This window comes from Schistocerca americana, chromosome 5 (assembly GCF_021461395.2).
Source record: "Schistocerca americana isolate TAMUIC-IGC-003095 chromosome 5, iqSchAmer2.1, whole genome shotgun sequence".
Lineage (NCBI taxonomy): Eukaryota > Metazoa > Arthropoda > Insecta > Orthoptera > Acrididae > Schistocerca > Schistocerca americana.
In genome coordinates this window covers 659,688,011-659,701,987 of record NC_060123.1, presented here as the reverse complement: position 1 = coordinate 659,701,987, position 13,977 = coordinate 659,688,011, and the positions used below count along the sequence as shown (strand labels likewise).

General features: G+C 37.4%; 1 protein-coding gene across 1 annotated transcript in view; it reads left to right on the top strand.

Moving 5' to 3' along the window:
• The window catches only part of LOC124616619 (sodium channel protein 60E-like), a 287,365-nt gene that overhangs the window by 229,002 nt on the left and 44,386 nt on the right, over positions 1-13,977 (top strand). The window contains exons 22-23 of the mRNA XM_047144943.1: positions 2,093-2,284; positions 11,807-11,961. Of these exons, the coding sequence (XP_047000899.1) occupies positions 2,093-2,284; positions 11,807-11,961 (347 nt within the window). The remainder of the gene's footprint in view (positions 1-2,092; positions 2,285-11,806; positions 11,962-13,977) is intronic.

The window sequence follows — 13,977 nt, the reverse complement described above, 5'->3', positions numbered from 1 at the left end:
TGTGGCGTGATCTTGCATGGGTGCAACATTGACATATGCATGGATAAAGCAGCAAAGGGTCTCTAAGACCTCCCAGTTTGGCGAAAACCTTGCAGCGATCCATGAACCTTTGTTGAGCTCATTAAAAATGTATGTCAGATACCCATTCAGCTAACTGGTGCCTCATGGCCGCTCTAGCATCTGAAGGCAGGCAACCCTCTCAACATCCCACAGATAGTGTTGCCTGTCATAGGTGGGTGTCACAGTTCAGACCTGTATCACAGAGGCAGCAAAAAAAAGGGGGGGGGGTGAAATAGGGGCAAGAATGGGGTTTGCCGACCTTCTTATTGTGTGACACATCGGTGATGGTGTTGGGCAGAATTTGGTGAAATTATCCTGTCTTACACTGTACATGAACTTCTGAGGTATAGCCTTTTTTTTTCACATCTGTTTGCTGTTTGAAGCATCACCAATCCCCGGGTGATATCGCAGGGCACTGCACTTTTGCTCCACTACAGAGGAAGATTTTAGGCATCTTTTAGCTATATTTCAAACTAATGCATCACAGTGGGAAACAGTTTCAGGGTTTCAAAAAGTGATATGTTTTTAAATTTTGCTCAGTGTATATCAGAAATTGGTTCTGATCAGAAAATGTGAAGCAGTTCCTTCCTATCCATCCAACAAATGCACAGTGCATTGCCTGGAAGCAGCTGAGGCTTGCGGAACTGGCTGCAAAAGCTTATAAAGTTTGTGCAATCAGTGCATACTCTGAAATCTCAGAGGATGCTGGAAAGCTAGTGCTGAAAACACATCATTAACAAAACACGAATGATGGATTTGCTGATGAAATCAATATTGTAATAGGTACTCAAGTTATATTGGGGGTAAACATTTCAGTTAATGCTGGTCTCATCAGTGCATTGGCTGAAATTGTTGATATTCATTGGACGCACCAAGATCAGTTTCATAAAAGTCAGTAACCACTGGAATTTCTCATTCACTTCAGTGATCTTCTCAACATTTTCAACTGTGATAAACATCTTTATGGTATTCAGCTGACAACTTTAAATTATGATGGCAAATTCAACACAGAGATCCAGTGACATCAGCTGCCTTTGGCACTGAGCTGGGCAATAACTGCTCACAACTCAAGAGCTAAAGAAGTTATCAGAATTACAATTCTCATCACATTAGAAATTGTGGATTTTTTTTCTTTCATGTTAAAAAAATAAAATAAAAATCAAACCACAGAATGCAATGAAACTTCTCTGCTTTCTCTTGGTCTAAATACTCTTAATAAAAATAGAATACCAATTGATACTTAAATATATTGTATTTCATGTTTTTGAACAAAATGTGAAAATAAAAATAGAGTTGACAAAAAAACTCAAATGTTTTGAGAACCCTTTGTCTAAAAGTAAGAAATAATACAGACTAGCAAAAGATTTGACACACCTTTGAATGATGCTTGAAATCATGTGCATCAAATAAGGTGCCAATTTAAAGTTCAATTTTTGACTTTTAATCTCTGAATTTTAAAGGGTACTGAAGGATATTTGCCTGGTGGATTATGAAGATCGTGCAGTCTGTTATTGTGTGACCATGACATATTTCTATCATTTGTGCCTGAAGGTGTAAACAATTCCAGTAATTTTTCAGTCTCAAAAGTGCTTCAATGCAGAATCCTTGAAATATCAGAAAAGATAAGGCGGTTGGCACAGGACATAATGTCTCCCTTAGAAGTGCTTTCATTGTCATTGTTCCTACTCACTTACTTTTCTGGATAATTACATGATTTTGAGCATCTATCACAAACACATCAAATGTTCCTCTAATCTGTTTTATTTCTTACTTCCAGACAAAAGATTTCACAAAATATTTGATCTTTATTTTTTTCATTGTCTGAATTTGTAGGAAACATTTCATCAGATTATATGTTTTTAATCCACATATGTGTGTTAAATTATTACTGAGTATAAGTTGTTTACTTAAAATTTCCACTGTGTAATGTATTGGACATGTGAAAATTTTTAAAAAGATAAATCTGAAATTTAATCATGGGTGAGTTGTGACCCATATGTCTTATTTCTTTCTTTGTTTGTGTTTTTTGCAGGCAACTTTTGAAGGATGGATGGAGGTAATGGCTGATGCCGTTGATGCAAGAGGTGTTGATCTTCAGCCACAGAGAGAAGCTAACTTATATGCATATCTTTATTTTGTAATTTTCATAGTCTGTGGATCATTCTTCACACTTAATCTCTTCATTGGAGTCATAATAGACAATTTCAACATGCTCAAGAAGAAGGTTAGTGTATAAAGCTGTACTAATTACTGTACAACTGTTTGCATGTTTTCAGCACAGAATGTAAAATTCTGACTGAAATACTGAGTCAAAGCCCAGTTGTAAATCCTGCAGAAAATCAGAGATAAATATGAACTTTTTTCTGTGATAATTAGTATGTTATCCCCTCATTAACATATTTGTATGCTATCACAATTAAGGGCTGTTGTTTGTCAAACAATAGAGAGACTTCATTGTACTTGAAGAATATATTCACCCTTTAAAAAATACAGCACATGCAGGCATATAAACACTATGACTTTTAATGTTGTAAAATATATCTGATGAAATTATAGGAAAATTGTAACGAATCACATGACAGGTCATTACAATAATGTTAGTACCCAAAGCTACATAGGTGAGGTGCTGCAATTATATGAACCTCTTTCCAGAGGTACACTTTGCCCAGACTTTATCACCTGTACAATAATGCTCATCCCCATTGAACTCCTCTGTTAGATGATTTTCTTACACTTGAAGATATCCACTTCACAGGTTAAGCACTGGCGTCTCCATTCTGTGAATCCTGTTTGGGGTGCACTGGAGGGACAAACTGCAGGCACTCAGAAACCACTAAGGAGGTTCCAGACCTCTGCAGTACTCATTATCAGGGATAAGATTGACTACTAATGTAACTTTTGAACTGCCCCACAAGAAGCACACTATGTTGCTGTCAAACATCTTGGTTTGGACAGTATTGTATTCTATACACTGTGTGATCAAATTTTATATCATTCTGTAATTCTTCTGATATCCTGTGCAGGAAGTATGCTCCCATCTGTGTATAATAACTGTTATGTATTTCTGTCATACTGGCACTTGAACCAGAATTTCTTGCTTATTGTGAGTAGATGGCTTAACCATTGTTTTCACATTCTGCCCATGTCTTCTAGACAGCCTCTCAACATTTTGTCTCTTACTGATGTGCAACGTTGAATTTCCAAACTCCTTTTGTATGGTGTGTCTTCTGCTGTTCCGTGTTTGTTGTGACTATATATCAGGCATTATAAGAAAAGATTATGAACCATTTTCCAGCTAGTAGGACTCTGGCCTTTGGAGAAGTGGATTTGTCTACCCTGCTAGCTGAGTAGTTTGTTATATGGGTAAATTCAAGTAACTTACTATGTTCCAGTTCCCACATATCCTCGTTGATTTGGTATCATTGTGTGTTTTATCCTTTGGTTTTAGGAGACAGTTGATGTTTCCTGCAAGGATTATATGCTGCTACTCTTTTACAAATTTATGTGTCAAAGAATTCCAGTCTCTTACATTTGTTATTTCCAGAGAGAGTATAAATATTAATAATCCTCATGTTGTTGACAGTGACAGTGATACTGATGCTGTTTGGAAATGTTTCTATATGACAATATCCCTTCTTTGGTATTGATTGCAGTTACTACACATGCTGAAGTGCAACAAACACTTTTTATTACATATTAAAGATGGGTACACGATTATCACTTGACATTTGACAAAACCAGATTGTTCTTGGTCTTGCATGTCCTTCAGCATCCATGTACAGGCAATCCAGAGATTGTCCAAATGAGATCTAATAAGCACCCTGGTCACATATGTACAACATCAGCAAGGTACATACTAGGGCACAGCATGGTATGAAGTGACTGCTCATGGGGCCTCTTATCAAATGCAGGTGAAATTTTTGGTAGTGCGTATTGCAGACAATCAACCTCACTGTCTCCTCCCCATTTAAGTGACCTATAAAGGTGAAATGTCCATTGGTAGTAGGACTGTCATACTATTAAGGGAGGTGTGGGTTGTGTTTAATGTGCATCTTGATGTCAGCTGATATCTGTGATTGCACTGTATCATCTGCTTGCACTGGGGACACTGTCATGATACTGGAGCCAGGTATTCCGGTCTCATGGTACTCACTAGGAGTCATTGGTCCTGGAGGTGAGAATGATTCTGACTCCATGGGGGGGGGGGGGGGGGGGGGGAGGGGGGGGGAGGCCTTCATTCAGTGCAGTTGGACCTGTTGTTGGCTTGTCTCTATGTGGCATCTAAAGTTGTAATACGCTGACTCTGAGGCCATTGGTGGTTGGTTGGCTTGAGATGGAAGCTACAAGGCATGGGTGCAGCTGGTTTGCTTGCAGAACCAGCGTGGTATGATTAGCTTTCACTTGAACATCTGTTGTCTCCATATGTATCTGATGATACCTGATACTCATCCTGGAACTCTCCCAAAGATGTGATCCCATACCTCTGTGCCCAGAGAATTTGGAGAGGGTGTGGTGTTGAAATCCTGAGTCCGATGATGAAAATGATCTTAATGAATTCCAGTTGGGCTTAATGTGGTTGAATGGGAGCACCATTTTATGAAGATACGTCAGTTTCATCAATATTTTTCTATGCTGCATTTGATATTTTAATCAGTTTTACAGAAGATACAGTACCTTCATCAAAATATTGTTGTGGCGCATCTGCCATTTAAAAGGTATTTGCTACTGCTAACACTTGCCCAGTAGAATTGTTAATTTCAATACTTCTGCAGAATCTTCTTTATCAAGTGCATAAGTAATTATTGCAGATAGATGACACTCTAATGATTTGGCATAGGATTGTTTACATCTTTGATTTGCACACAAAAATCGACACTTTTAGATCAGCCTTTTAAGATCATCTACCTATTCAGCATATGACTGATTTGCCTTCTTCCAACAGTGGAAAAATGAGAGCTAAGCTGCTGTAACATGTGTTTGCTGCTCATAATTCGTACACAGAAAACTGTGAATTTTTGGCAATTCAAAACAATCAAGTTTAGAGAGAGCACCTAATACTATAAAAGACACATTACTTGGTTGCTGGTAGTTGGCAGAAATGCATGCTGTTTAAAAGTGTCAGTTGTGCTACTCACCCAGAAATAGAGCTGTAGACATGTGTAATATAAGTCCCACTCTTAATCTTGTGGATGAAATGGTAGTGGTGGATGTTGTTCTGACTTGAATGAGCTGCTGTAGTATAAGCTGCTGCTGTTCCTTAATTTGCTCTTGCTGGCTTTGTTGTAACTTGAGATTTGCTTTTGTAATTGCTATTGTGCAGCTGTTTCCTGTGAAGATGCAGTTGTAGCTGCCACAGTTTCATGAATTCTGGAACGATAACCAATTAACTTAATTTGTTGTTAAAACCCACACACTAAGTTCAAATCCTCATTGCTGATATTACATCTGATAAAGTGCCACAAACACTCTTTAATATGCAGCAAGGATCGATACACAATTATCACTTGACAGTTCATAAAACCTGTCTACACTGGGCCACCGTAAAGTCATAGACATACACCAAGAGAGTTGAGATAGTTTGTGGTCGCACAAGTGCATCAGCTTCTGTGCATTTGCAATACAAAGAGTCATCCAGTTGAGATCCCATAAGTAATCCAATCACATATGCACAGCATCAGCAGGGTAGATACCAGAGTACAGCAGGATATGAAGTGAGCTCATGGTAGCAAGAAGAACACTTCTATTTGCTGCACGACATCAGAGACTAAGCCCATGTGATGGGTTGCGGGCATCTCTTATCAGCCGCAGCTGAAGTTATTGGGAGTGTACGTTGCGGGGCTGTTGACCTTGCTGCATGAGGGCACAGATACAGCAACACTTCCCATTTATACCCCACTTCCTGGATTTGTTGTGGCATTATATCCTTTTTTTGCTCTACTTTGAATGACTGTCACTGCTTATAGTAAGGCAAAATCTGTCAGTATCTTATGAAAAATCTTTCAGGCTGTTTAGTTAAAGTGATTCTCATATTTTGTTAATGTTGAGTTTTACTATTTCATAGGCTTGAAGTGTTATCATATCTGAATATTCAGAGTGATTTAATGTTTGTCATGGCAGAAACTGCCCAAAGTTTAGTATCTTCTTAACATCCATTTCTGGGATCCAATATCTGCTCTGCTCCTCTCATCTTGTTGAGAGGTCATTGTTACTAATACTGTTATTTCAGCGATTTCAGTCATTCCTGCATCTTTGACAATCCCTCCAATTTCATGTGCCCAGTCTCACGGCAGATGTTGATTATATCATTATTCTTACTAATTTCTTATTTTCTTTTGTGAAATTGTGCTTCATTATGCTAGAAGATTCTCTGTTTGTTGTCCTTGGACTGAGCACAGTTTCCACAGCCTTGCTTAATACTAGGTGCGTTTTTCTGTTTCAGAATTCACTGATGTTTTTACACATTGTTTGCCTATCTTTAGCTTTTTCTTGATCCTCTGTTACATTTTTGGGTTTTTTGTTGTGGCGTCGAGCTCTTGTATCTGATTGTGTTTGTTGTTTGATATGACTTCATGTATCTTCTTTTCTACATCTAGTGGCTTCTAAGATATTTGTTTTTGTTCCTGGTGCAACATTTCATCCGTTGGTTCACTGATTTCCACATGTTCAGAACAGTATTTCAGTTATGGTCATTGTTGACCTTTGTGGTGATTTTTTTGCAACTTTATGTTTGTTGGCTGTTGCCTCATAGGTTAATGGTAATATTGATCTTGGAATTTTACTCAGATACCTTTGTATACATTGTGCTTGTATGGGGCCAGTTGGGTTGTGTGCTGCACGAGTTTGCATCTGAGGATTGTATGTAATGGTAATCCTGTGTGTACATACAATTATTAAGAGGGTATCTGTTTTTGTTGTCCTGTTTTCAATTGTCACACACCATTTAATACAATTAACTTCTGAGTGTTAAGAGATCATTTTCAATTAGCAATTCAATTCTTACAAGGGGATGTAACTGTGTTGATCTGTTTCATTGCTGTTTCGAACTGTAGTTCGGCTATTCAGAGTGTTTGAAGGCTGCAACCAGCTTATGCAACAGTGTGTTTAAATGTCATTGTTCTGTCACTGGATTCCACAATTCTGTTGCAGAGATCTGTGTTCTTCGGCATAAAATAGACAATATCAAACATTATAGATACAAAAATTCCTACTATATCTTCAAAAGTTATCTTAACAGATTCTTCTATCCATGTTTCAGTATCATGTTATTTTGATTGTAAGGAGTTCTGTTCAAAGGCAAATTTCAGTGTATCATTCCTATTCGGTTGAGCCATTATTGTGTTGTAAATTGGTAGGTGTGAATCTCAGTTCTTCTAACTATCTAATGCAGTTGCCTTGACATGCTGTACTGATGACATTGACTGTGGTACACAGCGGAGCCTTATGCGTCCTTGTGCCACAGCTGCCACAAGGAGACTGAACCTGTTGGCTATCTGAGCATAACTCCAGGCCTGACTCATACTGTTGTTGTCACTGATGTCTCCACCTATGATTTCTGAATACTACTATTGTAGCTTTTGTGGCTAGTGAGTTATCAACTTGGAGGTACCTGTTTGAATCCTGGGGGACGATGAAATTTCACTGCCAGTAGTTGGCCAGCAAGGGGAGGAGAGGTGGACACATAGTGTTCACTATCACAAGACACCGCCAGTGTGCTAGATTAAATTTCTAACTCTCCACAGTATCTCATCGAGTGTGGGTGTGTGACACTGTTGATAGTTGTGGACATTAACTGGGTAGTCCCCTTGGTGGTATCGAAGAGGCGTAGATTATGTGATGGCACCAGATTTGACTCTCTCTCTTCTGTGATTATTATACAGCAAACACAAGACACAGCCTGAACACACATTCGTGTTATTTACAGTCTACAGATACGCTTAAGACACAACTTTCACACACATTGAGGAAAGGGGCCATTGTGTGTGATGGAAGAGTGCACTTTCAAGTATCCAACTGACCTACCCTTTGCAGGTCTCTCAGTAAACATTGACAGACCACAATGTCTTTTATCATTTTCTCCCTGTTGAGACAAGCAGAGTCCCTCTGAATTGAGCAACAGGCCTCCCAAGAGACAGTTAGAATCAATTTTTTGTGACATAGTATTTTTCTTGAAGGTTCAGGATAATGACTATATATTCTGTAATTCACAACAAGAGATACTTTCTTTTGCTCTCACATGAGATCTCAGTCACTTTTTCTTTTGGAAGTTAGAGCACATAATTTGACACTCCTCTGTCTGCTGTTGGTATTCTGTTGCCTCATTTCAGTAGTACAACTACCCCCTGTATTTATCTGAGAAAATAATCTCCTATATTCATAATACTTTTTAGGTAACAGCTGGGAAATTAAAATTTGTTTGAAAGAAAATTTGCATGAGATTCTTTAATGGGGCGTTATTCTTTTTGCAATTTTTTTTCATTTTCCCTGCACCTGTTACATGTAGATCTTCATGATGTTTTAACAATAGAGTTTAAATCACATAGCATTTTAGTTGTAAGCCTTACTTGAGTCTTTAAGGAAACATGTTTATTCTCACTCTTTTCTGAATTTTAGAGTCTTCCATTTTTTTTTTTTTGTTTTCTAATGATTAAGTATTTACATTTATGATGCTGGTACAACTCTGTAATACAGTTCTGTATTCTCTCTGTCTCTCTCTCTCTCTCTCTCTCTCTCTCTCTCCCTCTCCCTCTCCCCCTCCCCCTCCCCCTCTCCCTCTCTCCCTCCCCCCTCTCCCTCTCTCCCCCTCTCCCCTCTCTCTCTCTCCTCCTCCTCTTCCTCCTCCTCCCCCTCCCCCTCTCTCTTTTTTGTAAAGCACAGAATGTCGTATCATCATTTGGGATCATATCAAGACAATAAGTGAATTTGTTTCATGCCTTCTCTCAATTTTTAGAGAAAAAGTCCTCTGTTTACTTCGTCTCTAAAATGATTGGACATGAAGTAAATAGGCATGTGTAAATTAAGCTGTTACTGAGAAAAGTAATGACTGTATACCAAGATTTCTTATTCTACTCACCATAAATTAATGAAGAATAATAGAAGTAAGAGAAAACAATAAAATACTTCCAAATTTAATATGAATGGCTTCCAATATCAAATTGACATTTTGCATATACAACATACTGGTGGAAACATCAAATTCAATCAAATTTATTAGGAAAAGAATGATTTCCACATTTTACCTTCAGTCATATCAGTATGAAAGTTTGCATCAAGCTCTAGATAACAACTACATCTACATCTACAGGGCTATTCTGCAAATCACACTTAAGTGCCTTGCAGAGAGTTCATCAAACCACCTTCACAGTAATTCTCTTTTATTCCACTCTTGAACAGTGCACAGAAAAAATGAACACTTATATCTGTCTGTGAGAGCCCTGAATTCCCTTATTTTATTATGATGATCATTTCTCCATATGCAGATCAGCATATACAAAATATTTTCACATTCAGAGGAGAAAGTTGGTGACTGAAATTTTTTGGGAAGATCCTGCCACAGAGAAAAATGCCTTTGTTTTAATGATGTCCACCCCAGATCCTATGTCATGTCTGTGATGCTCTCTCCCTTATTTCCTGATAATACGAGACTTTCTCAATGTACTCCGTTAATCCTATCTGGTAAAGATTCCACACCGTGCAGAAGTACTTCAAAAGGCGATGTACAAGTGTAGTGTAGTAGAATCTTTGTGATGATACTATTTCATTTCATTCTTATAAGCATATACCAGTTTAAGGTTTTTGCAAGCACTGTAAGAACCCGCCACAAGACTGCTCACAATGTAAGTAAAGACACACATTTTTACAGTGGGACAGAGATATCATCACATAGCTGACCACTTACTTTTACCCAGGGCATCTCAGAATAACATTTTAAAAATTTTGAGACAGTTTCCTTGCATCAAACTATGAAAAAAATATCCAGTGAACTTGAGCTCTAAAATGCATGTCGTAAGAGCCATGAGCACTTGTTCATCCTTGATATTGTGAAACAATCTCTTCTGCTGCAGGCTCTTTGCTTTCCATATTTTGGGAGGAGGTAGTATGGATGAAAACAAGAAAAAAATGTCCAGTAAACAAGGGCTTCTAAAGTGTGAACACTTGTTCATCTTCGTCATTGTGAAACACATCTCTTTTATTGAATAAGTGCTCATAGCTCTTATGGTATGCACTTTAGGAGCCCATGTTTACTGGACATTTTTTCCTTGTTTGGTCCAAACTACCTCCTCCCAAAATACAGAAAGCAAAGAGCTTGCAGTAGAAGAGATGTGTTTCACAGTATCGAAGATGAAAAACTACTCATAGTTCTTAAAGTGAGCATTCTAGAGTCCATGTTTACTGGACATTTTTTCCTTGTTTTGGTGTAAGGAACCTGTCCCCAAATTTTTAAAATGGAATTCTGAAACACCCTGAATATGTTATTATATAAACATCATCAGAAAAAGTAGCTAAGTTATTTCTTCATAAGAAAAACTAGCTAAGTTATTTTCTCATGTTACCTATTAAATGGAAAAATAATACAAATAGTAAATTTTTGTTTTGTACCTCTTGCTTCCATGTAACAAGACTTGCAGTCAGAAAATGTTTATACATGACACAAAGCTTGTTTGTTGTACACAATTACAGCAATACAGGAGCAGCTGATTTTCTGCCATCTTCATATTACTTGTCCAGCTATAAAGATCTTAGTACAACATTTTACTTCAACTCTACCTAATAAGCTCTAAAATTTTTCAGTTTTTTAATGAGCTATCTGGTTATATACTATGAATGCGTAAGATGAGATTTCAAGATTTTGAAATGTAAAGATGATTAACAAACCTTGTGCATTTTCTTCTGAGAATTTGCAGAAAATCAGTTTCTGCATAGATTTTTTCTTTCATTTACATTTTATCATAATTCGCTGTGTGTACAAGTAGAACCTAGCTTGGACCAGGAATAATGGTATAAAGGACATAGCACACAAACTTTATGGGCAGAAATGTATGAATTGTTTCCTCACAGCCATAGTGCACTCTACACCAGGAAAGTGCCACTGTTGTTATTTGTATGATAATTAAAAGTTATTAATGGGGTTTTTGTGTTCTGATTTGTAGATGTATACTTTTTAGGCATCCAGCCACATTGATACATGCATTTTTATGCACAATATTTCGACAATGAACCTATTTGTGAGTAATGTTGTCACTGTTTGGACCCCAACCAGAAGGAGAGAAATTGTTGGTGGTATGCTATTACTTGTATCTAATAAATGGGGATAGAGGTTTTAATTTCAGATTCAACATTTAGCTTTTTAATATCTCACCAGCCACCAGGTTTATCAGGGTCAAAAGCATAAAGAAAAATTATGTTTCACAGAATATCAGTCCAGATGAATCAAAACAAGTGGACACTGGAGCACACAATGAGCATAGGGAGTTGAACTCAAGAACAAATAGTGAACAAGCACCAGGCACACTTAAGTCAATACCGATACCATCAGATGATGACAAGTAGTTCAGTCATGGAAATGTTGTGTGTAGAAATGGAACTGCCAGTCCAGTTGGACATTCAAAAAATGTACTATTTAAGAAAACTAATATTTTACCAGCACTGATTCCATGCACTATGTAATAGTTGTTGTATCTGATAGCAAAAGAAATTAAGTTCACAAGTAAATTTTTGTGATAAATGTTTCTTTTTTTTTACATTTCAGTATGAAGGTGGTGTTCTTGAAATGTTTCTCACTGAAAGTCAGAAGCACTACTATACAGCCATGAAAAAATTAGGCAGGAAGAAACCACAGAAGGTGATTAAGCGACCAATGAATCAGTTCCTAGCAATGTTCTATGACCTGTCAAATTCTAGAAGGTAAGCAATACTCTTGTACTAGCAAAAGGAAAATTAATTTTACTTTTATTTTATTAAATAGTGAACAGTTTCAGAAGCCAATAGTTATAATGCAGTAATCCCTTATGAAGAAATAGAATAATTATGTAATATGAGTAGAGTATTTAAAAGTGTGTGTAAGATCATGAATTATCGTCTGGTGACATGCAAATGTCAGAGGACAATGACTTCGGAAGTATGTCATAAAATCTGGGAGGCAACACTTCATAGTCAACCTTTATAAATGGACGGTGGTCTGTGGCCATTCAGTTTTATAACAAAAGCAGCTGCTTGCAAAAGTGTGAAGATCAGTGTTATTTGTAAGCAGTGAAAATATATTATTACTAGCAATATTAATTCTGAAAATGTAATTTCATTTTAGAAGAGCTGCTGAAATTAATTAAGGTAATCACCTAGAGAGTAATTTTTAATAGGTCATTACCATAGAACCTTATTTTATTGGATATGCAGCTCCAGAAGCATTACATATCTGTACTTTGAGTGACAAACTTTAACTCGTGACATATCAACAGTACACTGCTATTAAAACTGTAATGTAAATACTGATGTGTAGGAAAGATGAATGGCTGCTACTCTTGTTGAGTGTTGTTAATATTTGTGACTAATGGTTTGCTTCCATAAGGAAAAAAATCTATTTATATTATATTCATGGAAAAATTTAATATCAACTCTGTAACATGCAAGAGAAATAATTAAATTTTTTAACAGTGTGTTTCTAGGTGTTCTGCCAAGTTGTTTCCATTTTATGCACAATATTTCAATGATCCACCCAGTTGTCTTTTTGAGGTGCTGCAAGTTTTGCTGTGATGTGTACTCACTGCCTGGACTCCAACCAGACACTGAACTGCTGTTGGTCTCATGCTGCTATTTATACCATCTTGAGTCCCTAATGACCACTTTGCCCTCTGATGCTCTTTTGGTTTTTAAAGCTCACACTCATGTTCCTGCGAAATGCAAATTTTCTCAGTGTTTTACAACTCTGGTGGATGTGATGGCCAGCAAGATTTTAATAAATTGCCGGCCGCAGTGGTTAGCGGTTCTGGCACTGCAGTCCGGACCCGCGGGACTACTATGGTCGCAGGTTCGAATCCTGCCTCGGGCATGGGTGTGTGTGATGTCCTTAGGTTAGTTAGGTTTAAGTAGTTCTAAGTTCTAGGGGACTGATGACCTCAGATGTTAAGTCCCATAGTGCTCAGAGCTATTTGAACCATTTTAATAAATTGAGTGCCGGATGCCAAGTGTTATTTAAATTGGATACACTGTCCTTCTGTATTAGGTTCTCTGATATCATATTTTTGATAGACTCCTTAAGTCTTTTGTCCCTAAAGCTTGGCATTTTCTCCACAATAAAGGTCTCATTGTGTTTCATTTTGTGACTATATTTGCAGCAGTGCTCAGTGACCGGCAGTTTGCTTGGTTGTTTTTGTCAGATATGCCATTAATGTTTCTTGCACCTCTCCTTGTCTGTTCTAATAGTATGCCCCATGTAAGACATGCCACATTCATGTGGAATGCAATTTTTAACGTATCACAGAATACTTTTTATCATTGTTGAAGTTAGCAAAATATAGTGGATGCCATGTTTGCATAAGAGTCTACCGATCTTTCTGCATATTGGGCCAGTATAAGGTAGATAAATGATTATTAGCTTCACTTCTTCAGTTTCTGTCACAACCTCTTTCTTGGGCATTCCTGATTTTGTCTATATCACCAATTCAATTTCATTTTCTGAGTATCCATCCTTTGGAACATTATTCATAAGTTTTGTAATTTTTTGGCAAGTTCTCCTTGCCTGAAAGTGCTAGATCTCTATAGACCAGAGTCTTTAGCACCATCTTTCTTTGTGATGGATGGTGATGGCTCAAGGCATGGAGACAGGTCAGTGTGTGTAGGTTTTCTATATATACTCCGTGACCCAGGGATTCATCCATTCTTCTCTTAACTAACATGCCAAGGAAAGGTAGTTGCTCCTCTTTA